This window comes from Podarcis cretensis, assembly GCF_951804945.1.
Source record: "Podarcis cretensis genome assembly, chromosome: 11".
NCBI lineage: Eukaryota > Metazoa > Chordata > Lepidosauria > Squamata > Lacertidae > Podarcis > Podarcis cretensis.
In genome coordinates this window covers 27,849,477-27,874,463 of record NC_137180.1, presented here as the reverse complement: position 1 = coordinate 27,874,463, position 24,987 = coordinate 27,849,477, and the positions used below count along the sequence as shown (strand labels likewise).

Sequence of the window (24,987 nt, the reverse complement as noted above, 5' to 3'; positions counted from 1 at the left end):
AGTTCATACGTTTTCAAGGTTACTCCTGACACCCATCAATTTAAAAAGTTCAATAGCAATCAAATTATGCTGCCATAGGGGGATAGGATAGATGACCCACGAGAGATCTCTTCCCTATCAAATGATATAATGGACTATTTGAGTTGAAATTAATGAAATGCTAACATTGTTGCATGAAAAATGTATTAATATTCATTGCTTATCTGACATTTGCAAACTGGAGGGGGGTGGAAACTGTCTTTCTGAGCACACTATCAATCTTCCCAGGTGTCTCCAGCATAACAAATGTATGCAGTATAATTTGGAGAAGAAAGAGAAAGTAAACATGGATGATCCTGGACAGAAGTTATGCAACATGTGCTTCATCTTTCCAAGAAATGCGGGTGGCGCTGTGGTCTAAACAACTGAGCCTCTTGGAAGGTTGGTGGTTCGAATCCCTGTGACGGGGTGAGCTCCCGTTGCTCTGTCCCAGCTCCTGCCAACCTAGCAGTTTGAAAGCACATCAGTGCAAGTAGATAAATAGGTACCACTATGGTGGGAAGGTAAACAGCATTTCCGTGCTCTCTGGTTTCCGTCAAGGTGTTCCGGTGTGCCAGAAGTGGTTTAGTCATGCTGGCCACATGACCCGGAAAGCTGTCTGTGGACAAACGCCAGTTCTCTCGGTCTGAAAGCAAGATGAGCACCGCAACCCCATAGTCACCTTTGACTGGACTTTAACCGTCCAGGGGGTCCTTTACCTTTTACCTTTCATATTTCCAGGTCAATTGTCATCAAGGAGCTTGCAATACAAGGATGGTGCTCTCACCAAGAAAAGCAAAATTATTTCGTTCCTCAGTAGAAATAATCACTGTTGCCGTGCCCCGATGTATTTCATTTAATAAGGCACTAAAATGGCACAGCACGGCGTGGGGACTCGCTTCTGCGGCACTAGAAATCGCGTCTGCGCAGACGCTGGCCCATGGAGGGATCTCCACCAGAGTGAACTGGCCCAGGCGAGGTAAACCTTGCAGACCCCTCGTCAAGATACATGAGGGTAAGCAGCTTGTTCCACGTGCTTAAAAGAGATATTTGAAGTGAGCAGGGATGTTCATTTTATGGAGACCCAGGCTGGGTCCTGGGGGTGTAAAGGGGTCTCTGGATCCATGGGCACCTGGAAAGGTTTAGCAGCAATTAGCAGCAACCATAGCAGATGGAACTTTACACTGGCTTCCCAACCACCTCTCACTTTTGCTTGGGCAGAAGACTGGGCTCCGGGACGGACAGCTCAGCAACCAAGGGGCGACATAATTGAGCTCCTGAGACTCAGAGTGTTTTGCCCCACAGGGGAGCCACAGAAAGAATGTAGTTGGTCAAGGGAGCCATGGACTCCAAAAGGTTAAAAACCTTTGCTATTGATGTTAAATTGCACTGGGAACAAATTGTCACCCTGCGGCACATCACACCCTGCTAAGGTGAAGTACAATCCCCCAGTGCTACAGTCTAAAGCCAGCCCCCAATACTGTGTGCCCCCAGCTCCCGTCTCACAAACCAATCCTGAAGGATGCCATGGTCAGAGAAATCACCACAAAATCATCATCAAATAAGAGTGACAACTTCACACTTCCCCTTTCCCTCTTGTTGGTAAAGGGCATCCAACACTGTGACCAGGTTCAGATTCTGTCCCATAATAAGGGCTGAACCCAGTTGCCTTATCGAAAATGGGTGCATCTGCAACTGGGTAGCCGACCAGCAGCAGTAGATCCTGCCAGATACCTAGGATCCTGAGAGATGCCTAAGGATGTTGGGTGCTGCCTCCAGGCCTGGTGTAGCTTCATAATAAAATGATGAGGACTAGAAGCAGGCACAGAGGGATTGGTTGGGGGATGGATGTGTACCAAATACCAATTCAGGAGGTGTAGCCTCATTAATCTCTTGCTGCAAAGTCGATCAAGAATCTTGTGACCCTCTTAGGTAAAGTGTAAAGGGGACCCCTGACCATTAGGTCCAGTCGTGACTGACTCTGGGGTTGTGGCGCTCATCTCGCTTTATTGGCCGAGGGAGCCAGCGTACAGCTTCTGGGTCATGTGGCCAGCATGACTAAGCTGCTTCTGGCGAACCAGAGCAGCACACAGAAACACTGTTTACCTTCCCGCTGGAGCGGTACCTATTTATCTGCTTGCACTTCGTGGTTTCGAACTGCTAGGTGGGCAGGAGCAGGGACCGAGCAACAGGAGCTCACCCCGTCGTGGGTATTCAAACCGCCAAGGTTCTGATTAGCAAGTCCTAGGCTCTGTGGTTTAACCCACAGCGCCACCCACGTCCCTGTGACCCTCTTAAAGACTAACAAATTTATTATGGCAAAAGGACTAGAATCGTGATGTGGAAAACTTTATCTCATAATACATTTGTTGTTCTTTCTTTTTTTTGGAATTATTTTTATTTGATTTTACAAATATAAATTTATAACATTCCGAATGCATATCCATATATAGAGATTACTCTGAATCTCGATACTCCCTCCCCCCAATCCCTTCCATGGGTCCTATTGTCAACATTTACAACTGCATATTATTCCATATTCTATGTTTTAAATCAATTCATCTTGTCCATAGTATTTGTTACATTACAAGTGGGTTTCAAATCCTGCTAATGTTTTCTGTGCTTGCAGCAGTCTCCTAGTTAAATTATAAATTTTCCCCATTCTTCTTTAAAGTTTTTGTCCTCTTGGTTCCTGAGTTTTCCAGTCACCTTTGCTATTTCAGCGTAGTCCATCACGTTTGTTATTCTTTAAGGGTTTCTTGCTGCTTTTATGGAAAACAAAGTTATCTTTCTTCCAAAGCGACTCACCCTTCAATTCTGTACATCAGGATGTTGGATCAACAGTACCCAGCAGCTGGAGAAATCTTTCTGCTTGCTCTCAACAGTCCACTGTGTACAGAACAGCTCAAAGAAGCCTGTTTATTATACCAATGCTAATGTCATTGTGGATTCCCCCGCCCCTCTCCTGCCTCTAACTTTGAAGGTTAGCCAAAGAAGATGGGCAGCTTTCATTGCATCTTCTGCAATGTTTCCAGTTGCTTAAAACCCAAAGGAAACCCCAGAGGGGATCATTCTTCTAAGTGTCAGAAAGGGCTGGAAATCAGACAAAAATCAGGCAAGGAACGGCTGCCAAAGCCAAGGTCCCTTGTGTTGATGATGAACTGAAGGGGCCAATTCTGGACTGAATTACAATGTGTTTATTTCATTACTGTGTTTATTTTAATCCTAACAAGCTAAGTACTTAGACATGCTGCCTAATCTTCCTTGAGAGAAAGGGAAGAGCGGTTTTCTCCTTACTAGAGTTCTCTCATTTCCCAAGCCAGAGAAAGAAAGAAAGAAAGAAAGAAAGAAAGAAAGAAAGAAAGAAAGAAAGAAAGAACCCTCATTCATGACATGATACAGGAAGGGGAACGGGGAAGATGCAGGAACAGCATGACAAAACAGCCTCACAGGCAAGCTTCCTGGGATTGCTTTGAACTCTTCCTCATCATTATTTCATGCACACGATAGCTTTTACGCTTATGAGAGGGGAGGGAGAGGAAAGAGAGGAACAACCAAAGTTGCCTTCAGGATTTTTAAAATCAAAGCTGCTGCTTTGCTGATTCCTGCTGCAGTGAGTTTTCAGTTAGGGAGATTCAAGTCTGGTGACCTATACACGACAACCTTTTTTTTTTTACGTTTACAAACACCACTGGGCCTGCAAGTGATTTATCAGAGACAACAGATATGGCTGTCCTATTTCTGGAAGATAATCACACATCTTGACAATGGAGTACAGGCCTTTGCTCTTATTTGGTCTGATCTTCAGATGTCACTCGGACGCGTGCGCCATACACACCATCCTATGGACTATGGAAAGATGGTCATTCCAAATGTACTCAAGGGAGAATGGGATGTTAATGATGGTTACGGTTTTCTGAGCTGTACCTTCAGTAATTAAGGTGTTCTTTGAGGGAGCAGGAAGCAGGTTGTTAAACAACGGTATCTCAGCTCAGTGAGCATGTGGCCAGCACAGCATCTTCTGCCAAAGTGGTTCCATCAGAGGATGTATTTATTTAATATACTGCAATGCAATATACAATTTTAAGACCACTATGCCTAAAAGACCACATTTCCCCATATAAATCTGCCCTGGCCATGTGGCACTTGCCTGCATGCCGTATCTGAGTAAGGCTTAAAAGTGGCAGTGAGAGAACAGGCTCTCTCTATACTATGCTCCCTCCCACCAATGTTTTCAGGAATGCTGTTCCAGGGGAAGACTGCCTGGTACCCATATTATCATGAATTTTGGCACCCAGAAAATGCTTTTTTGTTTTCCCAGACATTTGAGTAGCATCAGTAGCAGGCTATTGCAGTATAAAATCTGTTTTTAATAATGTTATTTATTTATTTGCATTTTATTTTTTTTACTTCGGATGTATGTTGATCACTTTAGGACTATTTTTCATGGGAAATAAAGTATAAACTGAATAAACGCAGCAGATTATACTGAGATTTGTTTCGTTCTAAAAGGAAAATGGAACCAGAGAATTAAAATATTGAAACACAGGCAATTATTTGACTATGTTTTATTAGAATATCAAATAAAAGATCACTATAAGAGATAAATACAACAATTATGTCTATTCACTGTGCTCCACAGATAAATAAGGAGATCTATACTTGATTCCTAGAATGAGAAGAAAGTATTAATACATTTCTGGGCATTTGGTATATTTATTGAAGCCCCAAAGAGCTAAAATGCTGTTGCCTGGTTGAGAAATGTGGTGTTGCATTTTTAGGACCCTTTCTTACAGCACCATCACTGCTGGTTGCTCAAACTGCAGAACTTCAGTGACCTACAAACAGATCAATTTTTGAACCTGGAGTTTCAGGCCTTTTATTAGGTTCCCAAGTGGCTTTGGATACACACATAACAAAGAGCAAAAGATCATTGCTAGCCCCTCTCCTGCTGTCTTCCCTGCCCAGACTCTTCTCTTCTTTGAACACTGAACAAGCAGCTCTGCTTGAAAAGGCAGAAGCTCCTCCTCTCCTGTTGAGAGGACATCTCTCCCCCTCCCCAATTATACCTCCTTTGTATCAGGGGGCAGAAACATTTTGAAAGGCACTAAACCACTTTTACGAAAACTCCTGGCACGCCAGCAATAAAGATACAGGCCTTTCCAATGATGCTGAAAAATGGCATTCCGCTTTAGCATATTCAAAACTTCTAAGAACGATCCTGTTAAAATCTATGGTGGCACCACGTTACACAGGGAGGGACAGAAATAAGTCAAAAAGTAGATTCTGAGCAAGCAAGCTCCATCCCCCATACTGAACTTCCAAAAACATAAGCACCATAACACTAAAAATATTGACTAAGCTGATTTCCACCAGTTTTGCATCCAAGTACCGGTAAGTTAAGATTGGAGCCTTAATTAAAAGTTTGTTTTAAAAGCCAAACTGCACAATAAATGAGTCGTTGCATTTAATGTGGCTGTTTTTGCTTTCGGTAACCACTGTGTTTGGAGATCAAGACCCTCACAGGTAAAAATCCTCCCTTATCCCCTTAAGCTGCTTTTTGCATTAGGAGAGAATCTCCTAATTGTGGCATGGGCTGAACCCTTTTCCTGCTCACTGGAGTCCCAATCTTGGTTGCATTCCCCTGGTACAAGTGACCACACTTGGAATACTGTGTGCATTTAGGGTCACTGCATCTCAAAAAGGTGTCTTAGAGCTGCAAATGGTGTAGGTGACAAAAATGATCAAGGGACAGGAGTGACTCCCCTCAAAGGATAGGTTACTTGGGGCTTTTTGGTTAAGCAGGGGAAAGGGATGACAGAGGTATATAAAATTATGCATAGTGGAAAAAGAGAACTTTTCGTCCTGCTCTCAGAATATTAGAACCCTGGGGTCACCCAATGAAACTAGATGCTGAGAGACTCAGACCTGACAAAGGAAGTCCTCATTTACACTGTACAGAGTTAAGCTATAGGATTTTGCTGTGAATGACTTTAAGAGGGACTTGGACACATCCATGAGGAACAAAGCCATCAAATGTGGCTAGTCAATTTGGCTCTTTCTGCTCATAAAAAAAGGCAAGGCCCTTCCCCCCCCCCCCTTATTAGGAAACAACAATTGAGGTACAAACTGTGGCAGCATGGTGTACTTCTGCTAAAGCCCCTCTACTCCATCTGACTCCTTCTGGTTTTCTTTTCCATGCCCGCCTACTAAACAGTCATTCAACATTATTTGCCTACTGAGCATGTTCAGTTCTTATTAGATTGTTTTTTCTGGATTCCTCCCGTCTCTCTCCATTTCCTCCCTCCATTTTACTAATGTTTTACTAAGTTTTTATAAATGCTGCAAGCTGCCCAGAGTGGCTGGGGCAACCCAGTCAGATGGGCGGGGTAGAAATAAGTTGTTGTTGTTGTTTTTCAGGGTGGGGTGAACACAATTGTGTCCAATCCTAGCTATATGAAATTTATCAAATTTATCGACGGATGTCTATGGCCTGCCATTTCTTCCAACCCTGGGAACATTTAAAAACAGTTTCTTTGTATGAAACAGCAAATAACTTATCCAGACAATGAGATGGTTCTTTCTTCCATATTTTTCACTCTATTTCCTCCCTCCATTCAAGAGTCTCAGTGTTCCATGCCACTGAGCTATCATGGGATTGTTTTAGGGCTCTTTTCCCCCACCTAGTTTTCTTGTGCTTGTGTATCCCTTGAGGTCACCCTGAGTCTGTCAGTATTTCTTTCTCGTGTGTCACCAATGTGGTTTTGGCAACCTAAAGCATGAGCACCATGGGAAGAACTGGAGAAGTATTAGTTGTTCGGGAACCTTCTCTGATTTGCCCTTTTCCTGAAAGTGGGACAATTTGCTTTGAACAATAGCAAACCAGAAAGTCAACTGGGGAAGCTTTTCCTAGCAAGATGGTAAAGTGATGGGGAGCTTCTGATCTTAAATGCCTGCCTGCCATGCAGCTGATAAAGATTATGAAACCCTGGCAGAAACACAGGTGAGCACTACAGATTTCATGTTGTATCAAAGGTGCCTTAAGGCATAATTCGGTACAGCAATCTGGATACTTCAAGTTGGCAAGCCAATTAACACACTTCAAGGCAGTGGGGCAGTTAGGAGAATTCCTGGATACAGTACTAGCTTTCCAATTCAGAGAGGAAAGGAGGACTCACTGAAATGAAAACACAAAGCCGAAGAGAGAAATACTAGTTAAACATGAAGGAGCTGGGTGCAAGTTATTGCCAAAGTTCGGCTTTACTTGACTTGGAATCATAGCTGTCAACGTTTCCCTTTTTTTAAAGGGAAATTCCCTTATTCCAAATAGGATTACTCACAAGAAAAGGGAAAAGTTAACAGCTATGCTTAGAATACAGGATCCTGCTCATAATGCCCATTTGCCCCCTGCTAAGAAAAAGAAAGAAAGAAAGAAAGAAAGAAAGAAAGAAAGAAAGAAAACGAAAGATCAACAGCACCAGGACTTATAGTTTCTATGATGCACACAATAAGGACGAGGATACAGTACTCTGCACCTCCCTGACACCTCTGTGGTTGAAATTGTAGAAGCTGCGGAAGGCATTCCCATCCCACTCCTAGTTATTATATCACGTCTCAGAGATGTTACGGCTTTGTCTTCCAGACCGTAAAGAGACCTATGGATAATTTGCATGCCTGGCATCTTATTCCACATATCCAGCTGCCAATCTTTGCCTGCTGGTAGCTGGCAAGTCTTGGGATAGGGCACAGGTGAAGTGGTGAGTGATCTGCCTCCTTAGGTAATCTGCTGCACTGGGGGTGCCAAGGCTGATTAATATTTTCCTGCTTGGCAGGGGATTGGACTCGATGGCCCTTGTGGTCTCTTCCAACTCTTCTATGATTCTATGATTCTATGATTCTATATCTGGAAGAAGGGCCACTGAGATTCCCCATGTGAGCTGCATTGAGGAAGCCATTTAGGTGTAAGTATATAAATAAACCAAAGCCAAGTCTGCAATAAGATAACTGGGCTCTTTAACCCAGTCTGCACCCATCTCAAAATTATTTTTACATATGAAAATGCTTTTAAGCATATGGAATGGTTTTTGTTGCTTGTATACATAAAATTGTTTTTACATATGAAATTGCTTTTAATTGTTGATTTTATTTAATTTTTTTACTGTAACTTCACTTCTTGATTTCTCTGTTTGTCCCAGAGGGGGCACAGGAGAACTAATACTTGCTGTGAAATTCAGGAGTGACCTCTGATTCAAAGAACGTGTGGAGGACAAAGTTTCTGCCTGACTTTCCCCGGAGGGTGAGGATGCTCTCTGAAAAATAAAAAAAGAAAGTTTACTCCAACAGCCCTAGTGAATTCAGGAAAGCTACCCAAGCAATGGTGTTGTGCTAACAAAGGGACCATGGACTTTCCTTTTCCTTCTGATTCTGCCTTGGGGAAATATCGTTTACTTATTCATTCATTCATTCCAAATGCAATCCGGCTCCAGAAATGAACTACTACAACAACAGATAATAACAACTGCTCTGACTGGCAATCAGAAAGGGAAGGGATGCAGGAGGCGTGGGGATAATGAAACATCTGGAAATAAAAGAGGGAACCTGGAGATTAAAAAGAAAAGAAAAAGGTGGCAGGCACTGTGAGCAGAGTAAAGAAAGAGTGAGTTGCAAAAGGTAGGCAAGAAAGTCGCTTCCTGTCTCATGGCAGAGACCAGGAGGGGCAGCCAGCTGATGGTCCAGCTGTTCAGGTACATTCCAGCGGTTTCCGCGAAGGGAGGGGGCAGCGAGCGAGAGGCTGGGACTGGGAGCCGAGCCTGGGAGCAGCGCTGCCTTCGCCTCCCTCATTTGTTTGCGGCGAGACCGTGGCGCTGTCGTTAAAGGCACCTCGTCGCCTGCCTGCCTTCTCCCTCCCTCCTCTGTCTCTCCCTCCCTCCCTTTGTGTCAACGCTACTGAGCGCAGGAGGCCGGAGCGGAGCGAGCGCTTCTGCTGGCGGATCCGGAGACCCCGGAGGAGCCGCACCTCCTCGCTGGCTGGCTGGCTGGCTGGCTGGCAGCGCGGGGAGCGTCAGCGATGCAAGTGACGAGGCGATGCTCGCGGTGAGTTTCTTTTCCCGCGGGGGAGGGAGGGAGGGGGAGATGGACTTTCCCTGCCTCTCCCACTCCTGCGCGCCGGGGGGTCGGCCTCTCCCCCGCCCCAAATAGAACCTGGGAAATCACTTGTGGAGGGAATTCGCCTCGGGCCAACCTCACACCTGGAGTTTGCAGGCGCCGGCGGGAAAAAGTGCTCCGTCCATGCGAGGCTCGGAGCGCCAGCCTGGCTCTGTCTGAGCCTCATCCGGCGGCTGGGAAGGGCTTCGGAGAGAAAGCTGCTTGGGATCGAGGAGCCGCGCAGCCGGATCCTGAGCCACACTGCTTTCAAAGTGTGTGTGTGGGGGGGGGGGGTCGTTAGTGTTGTCCACGCACTTTACCCGGGAGCAAGCCCAGCGCACACATTGGGATTTTCTCAGTCAAGAGATGGTGGATCTCGACGACTGGGGCGATCAGGTCATGCCCACACAAGGATAGTGAGTGACCAGATCGTCGTTGCAAAAGGATCTCTTTATAACCAGCGATCTCCAGTGCCTGCCTGGGTCGAACAACCGGCACCTGCTGTAACAATAAGGAGCAGCGATCTTTTGTTATCAGTAACTGAGATTACCCCCCTCCCCTTCCAAAGCAGCTGGAGGAATTTTCTTTTTTGTACTTGTGGGGAAGACAGCGGGGGTCAGAGCAGCCAACTAGCTGCGTAGAATGAAGCAACCACATCCCATTGGTTCTCACCTGTCCGTTTTTATCCTCAAAACAACCCTGAGAGGTAGGCTCGGCTGAGAGAGGCAGAGAGTGCCCACCCAACGAGCTTCGTGGCTGAACGCACGAGTGTGAAACCCGAAGTCCTGGTCTGGCCCTCTAACCACTATGCCACACTGCCTCGCTTTCAAGCGATTTCCTCGGAAGCTGCCCGTGTACATTACCCTGGAATGTCATTCTCAAGGCTTTTGCTATCCTTAAATCCAGTTTTCCTGGGAATAAAATATAGGCTCGGGAGCGTCAGGCTGCGATCTTTGAATTTTCAGAGCGTGGTGATCCCACAGTCCGCTCCTAAAATACCCTTCTTTGCAAGGAGGAAATCTCAAGGATTTCAATGGGCTTCCATTGAAAGGGGGGGGGGGAGGTTGGTTCCGTAACACCCTCGGTCAATTGGCAAGTAAAATCCTAACATGTATATATACTTGGGAGACACTGAGAATCTTAACCTTAGGGTCGTGAGTTCGAGCCGCACGTTGGGCGACAGATTCCTGTATCGCAGGGGGTCGGACTAGATGACCCTCGTGGTCCCTTCCAACTCTACAGTTCTGGGATTCTAAGAGTTTTCTGAGGTATCTTTCTTCCAAATCAAGCGTGCCCATTTCCGCGGTTTCACCAAACTGGGAGGGAAACTGGTTTTGCCCGCACTTTACATTGGAAGGAAGGGAGCACCAAGCCAGGAACTAACTGAGCTTCGCGGAGTAAGTTGCGTCTGATGTGTCCTTATCAATTTCAGGGCAGCTAATCTGCAATGTCGGACCCTACCTTAAAAAAAGAAAGTAAGTGCGGGGAGCGCCCCCTCCACCCCCATCTTCCTGACAGCCTTAATAACCCTTGTTTTTAGGAAAGCAAAGAGCTTGGAAAACACATGAAAGGGCTCTGTCTTCCTTGCTGGAAAGCAAGAGGTTAAACTTTGTTTCGGAGGGACGAGCGTGCTGGTTTCCTGAGATAAATGGGCAGGAAGCAAATTGCTTCCCCTGCTCTCTGGCCAGCGGCTCCCAAATGCTTTTTGCACCTGCTACTCTGCATTTTTGCACTTCGGCGCTGCAAAAAAAAACAAAACTCCCCCCCCCCGCACGATCCGATCGCATCACTTCCTTCCAGCCTGGCTGGAGCAGAAAGCCCCTTTCCCCCGGCCCCGGGAAGAGGGACCGTCTCGCCGCTATCTTGATTGTTTTTTTTATTTATTTACGATTGCTGTTGTTGTTTTCGCTGCCGATCAGGTCCTGAACTACCCGGCGTCCCATCCTCGGAGATGCAGGTTTGACGACGCCCTCGGTTCGCTCGGCGCCGCAAGGGTTAAAGATGATGTAAGTAGCCAAGTATTTTTTTTTTCTTCTTCTTCCCCCGAAGCGGATTTATTAAGCGCTCCGTGGTGGGTGCGCGCGCGCGCACGTTTGTGCCCAGACTTTCCCAGATGGCCGGAGGAGAGAAGCAATGGAGGGAGCTGGAATGGGAGTTCTGGGTTCGAGTTTTACAACTAACCCCCTGCGGACTGAATCTGTCCACACACAGACCCCATCCACCAAGTTTCCAGGATTCAGAATGGTGTGCTGGCAAAACAGTTCTGCAAACGGAAATCGCATCCACGGGGGTTCAAGCAGCTCACGTCCCTTCTGGGGACTAGTGCTGTTTGAAGGAGAAGCCACAGTTTCTTTCACTAACGTTCCCAGCATATGCTTGACACATCACCAGCTACACGATCCTTCAGTTTCACTTTCCCCTTCCCTCGGGATTTCTGTTTACATGTTGATGCCTCCTTCCTGGACAGTAACTGCTGGATCCTAAGTGTGAAGGAAAGCTGGCTGGATCCCCAGTTAGGCGTTCATTCATATAGGGTCTCCCAGCCTAGCTGGGCAAACCAGGAAGGTGTCAGTGGCTGCGAGCCACTTTCAGGTGGAAAGGTTTCACTCCTAGATACTTTATCTAAATACCTCTGCTTTCAAGGGAATCTGTTCCCAAGGAAAAATGCTCAAAACTGGGACCTTAATGCCTCTTTACTTGTAAGTACATCTGAGGTGTACTTGCCAATAAACTTGCAAATAAACAAGATTATGGTGCTCAGGGCTCTTGCCGTTTGACTTCCATCAAGTAAGGCAGTTAAGGTTTACAGTTTAATGGATTTAGGAGGAGTCTAAAGTGCTCTGATGCTTTGTGTGGATTTAAGCTAAAGCCGTGTGTGGATCTATCTTGTTGATGGCAGCAGTGGCGGAGCACTGGGGGGGGGGCAGAGAGCAGGCGGGGGCGTGGCTGGCGCGCATCCCAGGGGGCGTGACGTGCCACCCGCAGGGGCGTGGAGCACGTCCTGGGGGCATGGCACGCTGCCTGCGGGGGTGTGGCACCCAGTGCGGACGGGGGGCAGCCATGATGGCACCCCACCAGAATCGTGCTGCCAGGGGCAGTGCCCTCCCCCCACAGTCCTCTCCCTCTGCCAATGGATGGCAGCGTTTTCTTGCTTTCTCAAAGTCCCGGCCTTACTCAAGGGATGGAGACGCCCTCAAATGGAGGCCAACTCCTATCATCCCTGACCATTGGCCATGTTGGTTGAGGCTGATCTGAGTTGGAGTCCAGTAACATCTGGAAGGCCGCAGGTTCCACATCCTTGTCTTAAAACACACACACACATTCTTCTGAGTAGCCATATTCAGGGTCGAAACTAAGTCACACTGAATTAAGTAGGGCAAACTAGTAAGTTAGCAGTCAAGGTGACCAGGGCATTTCCTTCAAAAGGCTCCTGCCATAATAACATGGTTGGTGGATGATGCACTACATGTGGAACACATGTGGTCCAAACTTAAGGGGGTCCTCTGTCAGCATAAGGAGAAACTGAACTGCTCAGTGGTTCATTTCCAGTTGATGGTTTTGTTGGAACTTTGCAAACACATGCCAGCACTTCAAAAACCAAACTTTTTGGTCACAACAGATCTAAATAAGACGTCATTAATGGGCATCTTTTTTCTTTTTCTTTTTTAAAGCGGGGGGAGTAACCTTTCTAATTCAGGGGTATTATGTTGGCATCAGCATATTTCCTAAATACAGCAAATAAAGAGAATGTATATGTAGCACATCTCTTAACAGTGGCATTTATATCATTGCAAAAGATGCAACTGAAAAGCATCATTTCCCAGCGTCTCTACAACTGAACAATCAAGCCTCCTTTGGTGAAATGTAGCTTCTTTTCATGAAAGCTGTAACATTTCATGACCTGTGTGTTTACAATAACTCAAGAGCGCCCTCTACAGTGTGAAGGGCTGCCATGCAGTAGAACGAGAGCAGAGAGAGCCTTTTCCTCCAGCGTTCTTTTTTTAAAAAGTAATTTTCTGCATTCAGTGATGGTCTTCCTGTAATCTATGCTGAAGAGTCAACTGCTCTGAAAAAAACACACTTGCATTTTATATACTTATATAAGTTAACATATTGATTTTTGCCAACTTCAATTCATTTATGGGTTGGATTACTTCTGGCTTTGAACTATTTTCTATATATACCCTGACCTGAATCTAGTACAGGTTACAGCAGTTAGCAGAGCTTTAAAGAGGGCAGGGCCCCCATTCTTCCAGTGGTCATACTTTAGAAATCCATAATTGTCTTAATGCAGGTGGAGGTATAGCACAAGTTGTGACCAGTGTCTCTTTATTGTTTAATAAAATTACCAGAGACAAATGGTTTGTGGATCTCTGGCAAAACAGATATTTTACTATTCAGGCAAAGTGCAATCCTATGCATATTTTCTCAGAAGTATGTCACTGAATGACTCAAAAGTAGATGTGCAGACTCAGTTCTACTGAAGTCTGTGGGACTTGGAATGAAACAGATGGGCTGTAAACTAGCTAAAATCACACAGTGGTTTTATAAGATTTTATGGTGATACTAGAAATTTGTACACCTTAAGTGGTTTACTTTGCCTCACAAATGTATCCAACGAATGTGATGACTTGGTTGAGAAGCACCTGGTTTTGAGGCAGTAATTAAATACACTCTGCTTAGTACAGTTTGGTACATATTTACTTAGGAAGGAAGTCCTGGGTTCAATTGAGCTTACTTCCACATAAGTGGTAAAGTACTGAAACAACAGGTTCTCTCTGGGAGTTCATGCATCTCAAAAGCCACTTTTGCTAGTCATTATAACTTGATGGATGTGCAGTGTGTACTGTCCTCAAAACTAGATTAGGGATCTGGAACTTGTGGTCCACTAGATGTTGTCAGACTTCAGTTACCAACAGACCCAGTCAGCAGAGAAAATGGTCAGGGTTAATGGGAGCTGAACTGTAGTCCAATGTTATGTGGAGGTTTCCCATCCCTGCTTCAGATCTTGCTGTTATATAAACCAGCTGTTATATAAACCACCTGAGTGTTGACTGTTGGCCCATGTTTGTGTGAACAGAGGTGGTTGGTGCCCATTGAGATTGGAGGGGCAGAATGCAGGGAATCCCAAACAGTAGGTGGCGCTTGAGCCAGTTACAGACAGAGTCAACTAATTTTAGTTTCCCCATCATCCTCTTTCCTGCTAAATTATACAAGGGCAACTCTGGGACTAAGGAAGAAGTTGTTGGGTTCTCCCACTACTCACTGCACTAGTCGTGAGAAATAAGGTGGGCAGGTGGGGGCTTTTTGGCAAGGCACTGCCCCACTTGCCCCAATGAACCAGCCACCACTGTTCACGACTCCCTGCCTGTATAGGTAGGTTTGCATTCTCTTATTGACATGGATATAACCCATGGGGGGTTGGGGGACTTCATCTGCTCAACTTGTGCAGTTCAGACTTTTGCCAAAGGCACAGGAGCAGCATCGGTTAAAACAATTGCAAAATAAATTGCCTGGCTTGCTTGCTTGAAATATGTGACTATACTGTTGTTTATAGGTGAAACCTCAAACACTCCCTCAAATCATTCCAAATGTTTTAGAATTATGGTGGTATTTCAAGTTAGTTTTTGTGACCTTGGTGGGACTTCCTATTTTGGGGGTTGAGGGCACCTGTTTAACAAGGCCCTTGTGCCCTTGCTAGAGAGTCACTCCCTTTGAACTCAGTGAGGGTACAGGGATGCTGTGGCTGCAACTAATAGCAAGTTCTTGCCTAAATGACTTCAGGATTGGGTTAAAGTAGGACCTTCAACATTTCCTCTGGCTCAATTCCAGGCCTCTCATTTTTGCATAACAATTCTTCCAAGAAATAGCCTCTATCCAGGTTGGAGGAAAGAGGGTTAATTTTAAAAGAAGGAGCCCTTCTGACTGCCCCAAGGAGATATGCGTGCGAGCTGATGAAAAGGAAAGTGTATTCAAGTGTTAAAGCAATTCGTGAAGATTAGATTCCACTTCACACTTACAGATAAGGAAACTGGATGCTGTTAGACACCCCCCTCCTCGCTTCCACGTTGTGTATAACCCGCCCCTCTCCGGCAGACTCCTTGTCCGCGTGCCTGGCAGCAATTTAGTACACTGCCTTCAGCCTCTGGATAGGGGAGAGACAGAAGCAGCAGCAGCTCAGTAGGAGATCAGTGCTGCTAACGTTTACATCGCAATCCATAAACTATTTCAATAAGAGCTGCCCTCCTGCCAATAAGTGATTATTCTATAGATGCTTAGTCAAGGTAGCGTAACGCGGATTAGTTGCTCTTTAAATTGCCCTGTTTCGCTTAAGCCGCTTTAATGCACCAACCGTACACCAATAGCTTGGGTGTGTGGGGGTGGGGGTGTAGCCCTCTCTCTCCCGATCTTTCTTTCTAGAAAATACACTCGAGCTAAGAATAGGCAGGTTGCTAATTATAGATTCTCTCCCCCCCCCCCCCCGCATGATAATATATATAAGTGGAGCTTCCGGTCTCCTTGCTGTTCTTTACAATTCACTAGAGAAGGGTGGTTGTTACGGATTAATTATACCAGTTCAAACAAAACAACACCCTTTTAAAATGAGAACTGGAAGTGACCAATTGGAGGACGCCTCAGTCCTAATGATGACTAATTTCACAGCATGCTTGCTTAGGATGGCAACATTAAAATCGCGCCCTTTCTTTAGAGATGCCTAAGGAAGTCGTATGCCCCACTTTCCCCGTCTAACAAATAACTTCGCTGCTAAATCGAGGACACAAAAAGTTAACAGGAAATTTAACTTGAAGCTGAATCTCTCCTGGGGAGAAGACACAGCGCTCTCTTGACCACTTCAGGCAGAATCCTACGGGCAAACCCCACCCCTACTTTCCAAACGTGTTGCTGAAAACAAGCAGCCTTCAACCTTGTTCCAGGGTTCTAATTTGGAAGGTTTGCCTAGTCAACGTTCCAGTGTTAAGAGTACGGGGCTGCGCTGGGCCGGGAACATGATTGGCCGCTTAAAAAGAAAAAAAAAGTTGAATCACGTGGGGGGACCCCCTCCCCTCGAAAGAACAGCTTAGATTACATCAAGCCAGCGCTCACCGGCCGGATCTCTAGTATAGTCTCGGCAGGAATGTGTGCGCTGGGAGGAAGGAGACGCGGCCCGGGGGTGGTGCGTAAAGGCGCAGACTTCCCGGCAGCGAGGGGGGTGGGAATCACTGGAGTGTGAGGGCTCCGCAGTAAAAACAAAAAAGTCTCTTCCAGGCGGGTCGTTTCCCTCCTAGTGTAAGGAGACTCTGCACTAAATCTGCAGCCTGCTTTCCGCTTTTGTTTTGTGCAATTGGCCAGAGCAAAAATAATAATACCGACAGCCAGCCATTGCAAACAGTAAACACCTAAGCAGTAGTACAGGCTCCTTGGAGAAGAAGAAGAAAAATCTACTCCAGAAATTGGTTTAGTTAGGTGGAGGAGGGAGAAGGAGGAGGAGGTAAGTTCCGGCCTCCTATGAGGGTTGCCTTTGTTTGGCTGAACGGGCTCTCGGAGCCAATGGGAGCGCGCCGGGAGGAGTGGGGCGGGCGGGCGAGCCTGGGGTGAGTGTGTGTGTGTGTGCAGAGCCGAGATTGCTTCCAGTGGGAAGGGTGTCGGTCTGCTTTTCTGCTGCCAGGTTTCGCTCCGCTCGGCGTGAGGACGGGGCCGACCATCTCCGGGGCTGCTCGGTGGCTTTCCGCTCACCCGCTTTGTGTCTCTCTTCTTTCTCCCCTCTTCCTCCTCCTCCCTTCCTCCAACCAACCGCCGCCTCTCCGCGATGCCGCCCTCGCTGGCCTCCGCCTCTGCTCCCGTGTGGCCTGGCGGCCTCTTTCCGCCGTGGGGTTGATCCGAAGGAGGAAGAAGAGGAAGCGCGGAGGCCCGATCGCCTGCTCATGCAGCAGCCCCATCGCCGCCGCCGCCGCCGCCGCCCCACCGTTGGAGTCCCGTCGAGCTGCATGGACGGGCATGGGGAGAGCGGCCCCTCTCTGCGCCATCGCCGCCGCCAACGCCGCCAGGGCTGAGCAGCAGCAGCAGCGCCGCCCCCCGCCTGCCCTCCTCGTCCTTTTCAGCCTGGGGCTGCTCCTACACACAGGTACCGCCTGGGCCCCTCTTTGAGCGGGGGTGGGGGGTGGAAACCCCCAAGAAAACGGGCCGGGATGGAGCGGGAAGCGACGCCCCGACGGCTGCGGAGCTGTGTAGTGAGACGTGTTTGTTCGCGAGTTGTTGGTTTGGGGGTTCCCTTTATTTCTTTTTTTAACGGGACGTTTGGTGGGCGAGCTGGGCTGCCAAGATCCGGTGTTCACTTCCTCGGGAGCAAGTAGAAAGCCCGCGATCGCGGAAAGTGCGCGCGCGCGCGCGTATGTGTATGTGTGTGTAGAGGAATCTGAAGTTTTTGCGCGACCCACCTGGAGCGTCGCAGGCGGGGCGGACGGCTCTTTGCTGAAGGCGCGTGGTGTTCTGAGGCTGCTCTTGCAAGTGGGAGCCGCTTGTGCCAAAACGCTTGTTTTGCAGCCCGGAGGAATCTGACACACACGCGAAGGCTTCTCCCTCCTCCTCCTCCTCTCCTTTCCGCTGTCTCTGCTTTTAAAAAGCAAGTCGGCGAGCCTTCTCTCCCCAGCAAGGCGGGGGCGCGGAGCTGGCCCCGCTCGACGGAGCGGGGGAGGGGGCTGCCGTGTCTGGGTGAGTTTGATTGGCACCGCTCCCTCCCTGCCCGGGTGTTTACTAAGTCAGCGCCGAGATCAGGTTTCTCTTCTCTTCTCCTCGTCGCCGCCGCCTCCTCCTCCTCCTTCGCGACGCAGGAAAGAGTGCGCCTGGGCTCTCCTAATCTGCAGCTGGCGTTGAAGGATTTTGGGAGGAGAAGGCGAGGCGATCTCGGTGAAAAGTCGTCGCTTTCCCTTCTTCCCAGCGGCTGAACTTTGAATGCGGATCTGTTTGCGCGGCTGGAATTCTTACTTTTTCTTTTCTTTGCTCCAATGGTGCAACTGGATGAGGCTTGCTGCTCCTGTTTTGTTTTCTGCAAGATGCCTCTGTCTTGTCAGCTGTCATGCTGTTTTTAAAAATGGTATTTCTGTTGGCCTTCCTGTAGGAGCCCAAAGCTTGCTGGGTTGTTGCCTTCTCCTTTTCATTTCACCCAGGGAAGATTGCTGGGCAAAGGACGCCTCCGGCTCAGGCAAACCCAACAATGGTTGGGTTTGTAACATGGCTTGGGTGGGTGGGGGGACTTTATGGTGTGTATGGGGAAGGGCAGAGTCTGGTTTGTGTGCAGCAGGTCCCAGCTTCAGTCCTTGGCCATCCCCAGGTTAGGGATGGGAGAGTCCGAAATCCTGATGGGATTTCTTCTGTTCTTCCTAGCAAAGCTTCTTACATCAGTGTGTGAAGGGGATCTGAGTCCCCAACTGTTTTTCTGATAGGGCTTCTGTGCCTTTCACACTTTTGCTTACAAATCAAGTAAGATCTTTTCCTGTCACCATTGACACACCATAGCAATTTTCAGCTTCTGAATGTATTGCTTTTAAGGATTTTATTACTGCTTTTCTTTATTTTGGAGGGAGTGGGAGCACCTAGGAAGTTTCCTAAAAATGAAAAGTCTCTGAAATCAATAGGATTTTGTGCTGGGGTATTTGGTCAGGCATACAGTTTTAAATATTTGTAGGCCACCTTTCTGGACAAGATGCTCTGAAGGTGACAGCGGTGATATGATGCAATATCAAATTAGAAACTTTTTAAAACCACAACAGTTAATAGAAATACTTTAAAATATTTTTCAGTCAGTAGAAAGAAACTGAGAGAGGCCCACTCTTGGTGTTCCTTGGTGCAAATGCAAAGATCAGATACATGAGTCCCAATGAAAATCTACACAGACGTATTTTGTGAAGTTCTAGATTGCACAAAGTTATGCAGTAATACAACCTTGGAAAGCTGTGAGAAGAGCTTGCTAGAGACATTTCACTAACTGGGAAAAATGAGATCACCGCATCAGAGATTTGTAGAATTGTAGAGTTAGAAGGGGTCAGCCATCTAGCCCATGGGTAGGCAAACTAAGGCCTGGGGGCCGGATCCGGCCCAATCACCTTCTAAATCCGGCCTGCAGACAGTCCGGGAATCAGTGTGTTTTTACATGAGTAGAATGTGTCCTTTGATATAAAATGCATCTCTGGGTTATTTGTGGGGCATAGGAATTCATTCATTTTTTTTTTCTTCCAAAATATAGTCCAGCCCCCCACAAGGTCTGAGGGACAGTGGACCAGCCCCCTGCTGAAAAAGTTTGCTGACCCCTGATCTTGTCAACCCCTTGCAATGGAGGAATCTCAGCTAGATCATACATAACAGATGTCCATCCAACCTGTGCTTTAAAATCTCCAAGGAAGGAGAGTCCACCACTTCTGGCAGTCTGTTCCACTGTCAAACAGCTCTTACCATCAGAAAGTTCTTCCTGTTGTTTAGTTGGAATCACCTTTCTTGTAACTTGAATTGATTGATAGAGGTCCTAGCCTCTGGAGCAGGAGAAAACAAGCTTGCTCCATCTTCCATGTGACAGTCCTTTAGATGTTTGAAGATGGCAATCGTGTTTCCTCTGTCTCTTCTTTACCAGGCTAAACATACCCAACTCCCTCGACCATTCCTCATAAGGCTTGGTTTCTAGACCCTTGATCATCTTGGTCACCCTCCTCTGCACACATTCCAGTTTGTCAATATTCTTCTTAAATGGTGGTGCTGAGAACTGGACACAGTATTCCAGGTGTGGTCTGTCCAAGGCATAAGAGAGTGGTATTACTGTGGTTGTTTTAAGGAAAGGGTTGATTTTAGTTTTCCCAATGAGATTTAACTATATGAAACTGTATTAGACAGCTTCTGATAGAGCACACCACTTATTGAAGTACTAGAGGCCAACATTTCTTGAATTTTAAGGAAGAATGTGTTGACAAACTGGCTCCTGTCCCAATCTGAGAGGATTCTGGGTGTAGAATAGCTTAGCTTTCAATAGGCTTCATGCTCCCAGTGGTCCATCGAGAGAAGCGATGGTCCTTAATCAAAAGTGAACTCGTCTTTGTGGCATTTGATTCTTGTGTGTAGGTTACCAACCTGGCAGCCATAGAATGTGTGAGGTTTTTGTTTGCAGAAGGTGTAGCACTGACAAGTCAGTACTGAACAAAGAACAAATTCTCTTTGTGACTTCCTTTATGAAATATTCAGAAATATTGTTTCTTTGGATCCAGAACTTCTCTTTCTGTTTACAAAGAGGCCCTAGAGCAAAGTCCTGTCTCTTTTGGAACTTTGTAACAAATACTATGAACCAAAACAATAAGGGAGAGTTCATATGGTGTTTTGTTTTGTTTTGTTTTAAATTCAGTTTATTTATTACACTTTAGAATCATAGAACTGTAGAGTTGGAAGGGCCCCTGAAGATCTTCTAGTCAAACCCCTGCAATGCCAGAATATGCAACTGGATCGAACCTGCAACCTTGGTGTTATCAGCACCACGCTCTAACCAACTGAGCTATCCACATTTCCCCCTTCCCCAAGGGGTTAAATGTGGCATACATGGTTCCTCTGCCTCCATTTTATTCTCACAACAATCTTGTGAGGTAGGCTAGACTGAGAGATGGTGACTGGCAGTGGCACAAGGTCATGCAGTGAGTTTTATGGCCAAGTGGGGAATTTGAACCCTGGGCTCCCAACAAACACTTAAATGTACACCACACACTTGCTGCATTCAACAGGTGTACACTCTTATGTCCCATCGGTACGCAGTAGTTGAGTTGTAAGCTCACATACAATATTCAGTGAGGGTACATCTCCAGTATGTATACATCTTTGCTGCCAGCGCAAGAAAATGGCTTCAGTGACACTTATTAAGTGCATCACTGAAGCAATTCCTTTTACTGGCAACAAGGCAAGGCATGCTGGGTCTGCTATACTTCCTGTTCCCTACCAAGATTAACATTCAGTGGAAAGAGTTGTGGTAGAAAGTGGAATGTAGACCTACCCTTTTTATCTATTCTGCATTTTCTTAATCTTTAACCAAAACATCAATTTTTAAAATGAAAAACCCCAACTTTTGTAACATCATAATTTTAGTTACTAAAATACTGTAAATACAAAATTCTCAGTGTCTGTTATTCCTAAAAGTATGTATGGCTTTCTTTAATTTACATACAGCACCATCCTAGACACATCTACATAGATGCAAGTCCTATAGAGTTCAGTGGGATTAATCTGTATAACTGCAGCCATAAATGCATTGAATATTTACATTTCGAGGAGGATGGTACTGCAACTAAAACACCAAGCTGCTTAAAATAGCATTTGAACTGGAAATTATTTTTCCAACATGGTATCTCTGATTCCCTCTTGGGGGTATGTTAAATATACAGAACTGCATCCAAAATAGACATACTTCTGTGGGTTAGTGAATGTTAAAAAAAATGTACATTAAAGACAACAGGAACCCCTGTTAAGATTTTCCAGCTGGGACCTGATGAGAAATCCTATGCTAAGGTTGCAAATCTAGGTACGTTTACCTGGGAGTAAGTCTGATTTCACCCCAGGAGGTCTGATATACAGTGGTACCTCAGGTTACAGACGCTTCAGGTTATAGGCTCTGCTAACCCAGAAATAGTACCTTGGGTTAAGAACTTTGCTTCAGGATGAGAACAGAAATCGCACAGCGGCAGCAGCGGGAGGCCCCATTAGCTAAAGTGGTGCTTCAGGTTAAGAACAGTTTCAGGTTAAGAACGGACCTCCAGAACGAATTAAGTTCTTAACCTGAGGTATCACTGTACGAGTAACAAGTTTTTACAGATAGCACTGTAAATGAGAATGTGTGCAGAAAGAAGCAAGATGTTGACTGTGGCTACTCCAAGACGATGCCATCTCAGTGGGTTGCAATGGAATGAAGCACCTGTGAGTTCAAGGCTGGTTACATTGCCATCTTGGAGCAGGTGGGCACACACCTACAAGCTGCCCACCCTCTCAGCCCCACCACTGCAGCTCTGCCCCCTCATGTGCCACGACTGATCAATGCCACCAGTTGTTGGAAGAGCTCCACACAGGAACATGTTTTGATTTATAAAAGAACCCAGTGTTCAAAATTAGCCAGGCACGAAGCGCATTTTATAACCATGTGCAGATCTCTGGATGCCAGGATGGAGACTGACATCTCCATCTGGCTGGCCCCTCCAGCTTTCTTAAACAGAAGAACATTTTTTTTCCCTGCATTTGCACCCCATCTTTTCCTTCAAGGGGTACATGGTTCAACCCCTCCTCAGTTAATCCCTACAAAGACCCAGTGAGGTAGGCTAAGAGGTAAGTGACTGGCCCAAGGTCACCCAGCGAGCTTTATGCCTCAGTGAGGATTTGAACTCTGATACCCCATGTCTTAGTATGGCACTCTAACCACTATGCCAAACTGGCTCATTAGAGTACAGTGGTACCTCGGGTTAAGAACTTAATTCGTTCCAGAGGTACGTTCTTAACCTGAAATTGTTCTTAACCTGAGGTACCACTTTAGCTAATGGGGCCTCCCGCTGCTGCTGCACCACCGGAGCACGATTTCTGCTCTAATCCTGAAGCAAAGTTCTTAACCCTAGGTACTATTTCTGGGTTAGCGGAGTCTGTAACCTGAAGCGTCTGTAACCCGAGGTACCACTGTACTTCTGCTCTATAAATTAAGTAGGCAAATAAATACAGTAAGGATCAGGGTGAGTACCTCCACCCAATTCCACCCCCTTCTGGCAGAGCTTCTTTCTGCTTCCTGAGGCTCAGTCTCGCAGGTCTTCCAGTTGTGACCTGCTGCTGGCCTTGTCCTGTACTTAGTCATGAAGTGGTAGGCCTGTAATCTTTTATTATTTTCAGTACACACCAAGGTGGATAAAAATCAATGATTTATATATATGTTATGATTTTTTTTATTTAAATCAGATTTTTTAAGAATTTAAATTGGATTTATTTGATTTAAATCAGATTGGATTTTTAAAATAAAATGCTTTTGGAGGAAAAAATCTAAAGATAACTTTCTATTTAAGTTATATTATAGTCCAAAGGCTACTCATCAGGAAATAAGGATTTGTTTTAAGTTTTTCATGTGTGCTAAAACTCAGTTTAAGGTTTTTTTTTTAAAAAAAAATGTTTAACCACATCAGTTAACAAACACGGATACATATGCTGTAATGTTATTGTTTTAGTTAAATAAATGGTTCGAATTGTTATTAAGGAAATGATTCTTTTTCTCCTTCCAATAAGGTACAGCAGAAAGTTGTCCAAATATAAACAGTTAACTTACTAAACCTCACAATAATTTCATAAAAGGCTCTGGCTGCAAGCTTGCAACACTCCTTCCTCAGCAATAGGAAGTAGGCTCTCTGCTGGAGTGCTATAACAGGTCTTAAAAGGGACTATTGTGAGTGCAGTGCCTAGACGATTAAACTAGGACCGGGTTCAAATCCCCACTAGACCTAGCTCCTAAAATGCTTGCTTCTTTCTTCCTTCCTTCCTTGCTTCCTTGCTTCCTTGCTTCCTTCCTCCCTCTCCCTCTCCCTCTCCCTCTCCCTCTCCCTCTCCCTCTCCCTCTCCCTCTCCCTCTCCCTCTCCCTCCCTCTCCCTCTCCCTCTCTCAAATCTGTGCCCCCCCCCCAGTTTCTTAGAAAGCAGATTCTTCTCAGAAAGAAGTGCTTTTATTGCCATGCAATCAGAGACTGGCTATTTCTTTATGTCTGTTGATGTGACGAAACAGGCCGATCTATAAATCGTAATGCAGAAGGACATGAATTTGGCAACACTTGATTTTCTTTCCCAGTGAACAGGGAAACCAACAACAGCAACAAAACCCCTCAACGTCATGTGTTACCCTTATTAGGGTTTTTATTCCCTGGTGCACTTTTGTGTTTAATCTGAGTTTGAAAACGAGAGCCGTTGCATTCTGGTGTCCATGGAAACCAGTTAATTAAAAGGGGGAAATGAATGCTATTGTCATTTATTTCGGTTGCTTTCTCCATTTACAACCAAACACAGATGCCCTACTGTTTCTGTGTTGCTCTTCATCTTGGCATTTTGATTAGTTGGGAAATTGCTTACTAACGTGAGCACAACTGAATTTTACAGCTTGCGGTGGTGGATTCTCCTTCCTTGGAGGTTTTTAAGCAGAGTTTGGATGGCCATCTGTCATGGATGCTTTAGTTGAGATTCTTGCATTGCATGGAGTTTGGACTAGGAATTGTGTGATTCTACAGTTCCCAAGACACACCATCCTTTCTTAAGAGAGCAAAGCACATTATGGCACTACTTTGAAATGCTCCCGTGTGATGCTCAAGCAAAATCCATGGTATATGGCTTAGAAATAGCTTTCGCTAAATGAGCATATCCTTAGCACAAAATGCAGGGCAATTTAATATGGCTAGCTTTTCACTGGGCAATGTAATTAAATCTGTTTTGAAAAGTGGCAAGGCTTTGTGTGTGGAATGCTGTTTTAGACTCTTCAGAAGTTTATCCTGGGTGGAATGCTGGAGAGTATGAAAAGACAAGTGTTCAAGATATTTGAGACTACACCCTTTAGCTGCGCAGTGAGCATGCAAAAAACTGGATTTAATTATGTCGGTGCATAGCACTTCCAGAGCACTTCTCTCGTTTCTCTCTCCTCTAAACTGCCTCCTCACCAACCCCCCAAATGTGAAAAGCTATCCAACTTTATAATGGAGAAAAGATAATTTTATTCCTTCCCTTCTCCAGCATAAGTTTGTATGTGTGTTAGCCAGCTTTATTTTTGGGACGTTTGAAGATAATTCCACAGGTGTAGGACATT

At 45.9% G+C, this 24,987-nt stretch overlaps 1 protein-coding gene across 4 annotated transcripts in view; it reads left to right on the top strand.

Annotated features, from left to right (window-relative positions):
* Positions 1-8,968: 8,968 nt before the first annotated feature.
* The window catches only part of RGMB (repulsive guidance molecule BMP co-receptor b), a 50,686-nt gene continuing 34,667 nt past the window's right edge, over positions 8,969-24,987 (top strand). Inside the window, exons 1-3 of one of the 4 annotated variants that reach the window (XM_079995662.1) lie at positions 8,969-9,111; positions 11,082-11,168; positions 17,046-17,284. In XM_079995662.1, coding sequence (XP_079851788.1) covers positions 11,164-11,168; positions 17,046-17,284 — 244 coding nt within the window. In that variant the 5' untranslated portion in view covers positions 8,969-9,111; positions 11,082-11,163. Of the gene's footprint in view, positions 9,112-9,513; positions 9,869-10,542; positions 10,560-10,963; positions 11,169-17,045; positions 17,285-24,987 lie in introns of those variants that run through there. The other 3 variants (XM_079995664.1, XM_079995665.1, XM_079995663.1) reach the window with 3 other exon arrangements.